This window comes from Penaeus chinensis, chromosome 5 (genome assembly GCF_019202785.1).
Source record: "Penaeus chinensis breed Huanghai No. 1 chromosome 5, ASM1920278v2, whole genome shotgun sequence".
Taxonomy (NCBI): Eukaryota; Metazoa; Arthropoda; class Malacostraca; order Decapoda; family Penaeidae; genus Penaeus; species Penaeus chinensis.
This window is the reverse complement of record NC_061823.1, coordinates 4719307-4721806: the sequence shown is the minus strand read 5'-3', so window position 1 is coordinate 4721806 and position 2500 is coordinate 4719307. Positions and strand designations below refer to the sequence as shown.

Here is a 2500-nt window from a genome sequence, read left to right as displayed (position 1 = left end):
ACTTGTTCTAACGACTTCACTGATTGAATCGAATCATTATACTAACGAAACTAGGATAATGACACAAATTGTTATAGGTCTAACTATCTGCAAAAAATGACTCGCTATTCGTGTCCACAGAGTGGCTGGGCCCCGGTCATGTGCCCCCCTGAGTCCGCATCGCCGCACCACCACAAGGGCCCGAAGAGGTTCCACCGCGGCCACCGCAGCCGCAAGGGCCAGTCCCATAAGGCGTTCGCGGCCTCTGACGACGAGAGCAGGGAGGCGCAGGGCGAGCGGCCGAGGATCGCCAAGAAAATTGATCTGGGATTTTACAAGCCGGACGAGGCGCGGAGGGTCAAGAGGCAGACTGACATTGAGCCCGAAGACGTAGAGAGTATTTTGCTTAAGTTCAGAAGTGACAAGAAAATAACTAATAGAGATGGAAGTAACGAGGATGATAAGGACGTGAAGGTGGAGCAGCTTGTCGACGAGCCTGACGTGCAGAAGCCGGTGAAGGTGGAAGGCGAGCAGCAGCAGAACGAAGTAGACGATTCAGACACAAAATCCGACGATCAGCAGGTGACTCGGGAGAGTCCTCAGTCAACAGAATTCTCAGACGAAGAGAAAGGACCCGTCTTTATGGTAGCTTCAGGACCGATATTTGTTCACGATGCCCTGCCAATCCCTGCACAAAAAGAAGAACAAGAAACGCCAACAGGTAAAGGGACAGTAGTCGAAGTTGACACTACACAGACAGAGAATGTACTCATCGAGGCGTCCCTGGCAGACGAATCCGCAGAGGAGCACATGGACGAATCATTCTCCGGCGTTGAAGTATCCGGTGAGGGAGAGGAACAGAGCGAGGCAGCGCGGAGCAGCAATGGCCAGGACGACGCAGCAGAGACGGCGAATCGCCCCATAATATTTCCCGAAGACCCGCAGCCTCCGAACCCCGATCCGACGCGGAGCCTCATCAACGAGAGGGGGATGGACGAAGGATATCCCATCAGCTCTGGCCAGGACATGCCGAGTGGGGACCGAGGGTCTGAGGTAACACCACCACCCGCGTCCAGCATCATCTTCCCAGGAGATGACACGCCTCCGAGTGGCAATATCGGTGTGGAGTCCTTAGCACATGAAGAGGAGGGGCCAGCTGAGCCTCAAGTGACCACGGTGCAGACGGAGGCGGTCGTGCCTGTCATCAGGGATGCCATGCCGGACCTGACTGACATGGAAATTAATCCTGAAATCAACGAAATTCAAGACACGGATGATGCACCTGAAGCTGGGAAAATGGCCGATAAACCTGAGATGGGTACGAATGGTATGTCTGAGAAGCCTTCAAACGAAGACCCGGCAGAAGAACCTCAGACAGTCGACGCGTTGGGAAAGCCTGCGACGGAAGATGCAACAGGAACGTCTGCAGCCGAAGACGTGGTAGAAGACACGACAGAAAAGCCCACGGTAGATAAAACAGCCGAATCTGCCATAGGCGACACCGAAAGCAGAGCAGAGGAGGGGGCAGAGAATCCAGCAATAACAGAAAAAGAAACCCCAGTAACAGGTGCCAAACCCGAGGCACTTTCTGATCCTGGCCCTTCCCAGGACAGTAATGCCGACGGCCAAGCGGGGAGACAGCCTCTTATCTCGCAAATCTTCAAAGGCTTATTCGGGTAACTGGCCGTGTTACCAGATCATTGTCTTTTCGTATATCAAGTTGTCTAGCACTTGAAAATGAAATATTTACTTGAGATAGATAGTAATATGAATTTCATATACACTTTTGATGTCATATGGCACTTTTCAAAGACGAGTTTTCTCTTATTTTGATTCGAGATAGATCTTTTGAAGCATTAGAAAGTTTACTTTTTTTCGCAAAAAGTATTTCCATCACACCCAGTACAAAGTAAACGTTACAATATGTTTGTCACTTATACTGTGTCATCAGTAGATTAATCGATGTTGTCGGAAATACTATTAGATTTACATGAGAAAGACAAAACTAGTATAGAAGATTTCAAACTAAAAATGATAATAATGATAATAGATAAATAAGTAAATAAAAATGATTAAATGGAACTGAAATGAAATAGAAAATGACTTCTCAAGGTCAACCAGATTTTTAGCAATTTCTTTTTTCAACGTGGAGTATATAATTACTGTATATTCAGGTATACTCGTAAACACATTCATGCTATATTGCAATAATGGAGCCTTATTTGAACCGCAACCTGTAACAAGCTTTTTCAGGACTAGCCTTTACCAACACCAATCCGATATCCTCCGTCTGACAAATGTAAATGATAATACATTTGATAAAATCTTCGATAGGTAGATACTCCTCTTTAGCGTTTACTATCCGAAATATACATTTTCAATCATATTAAACCGTATGCAGATAAGCTTTGATGTTCAAGTATTTTTGAAACGTATGTATTTAATTATTTTATTTATTTCTTACTGTGATGTTTCATGTTCCTCATAAACACTTGTGTAATATTCAACAGACCTGTTAGAA

General features: G+C 46.0%; 1 protein-coding gene across 1 annotated transcript in view; it reads left to right on the top strand.

Moving 5' to 3' along the window:
- LOC125025761 overlaps positions 1–2500 on the top strand; it is a 55063-nt gene that overhangs the window by 51556 nt on the left and 1007 nt on the right. Inside the window, exon 7 of the mRNA XM_047613955.1 lies at positions 121–2500. This exon is cut by the window's right edge and continues 1007 nt beyond it. Within this exon, the coding sequence (XP_047469911.1) occupies positions 121–1659 (1539 nt within the window). The 3' untranslated portion in view covers positions 1660–2500. The remainder of the gene's footprint in view (positions 1–120) is intronic.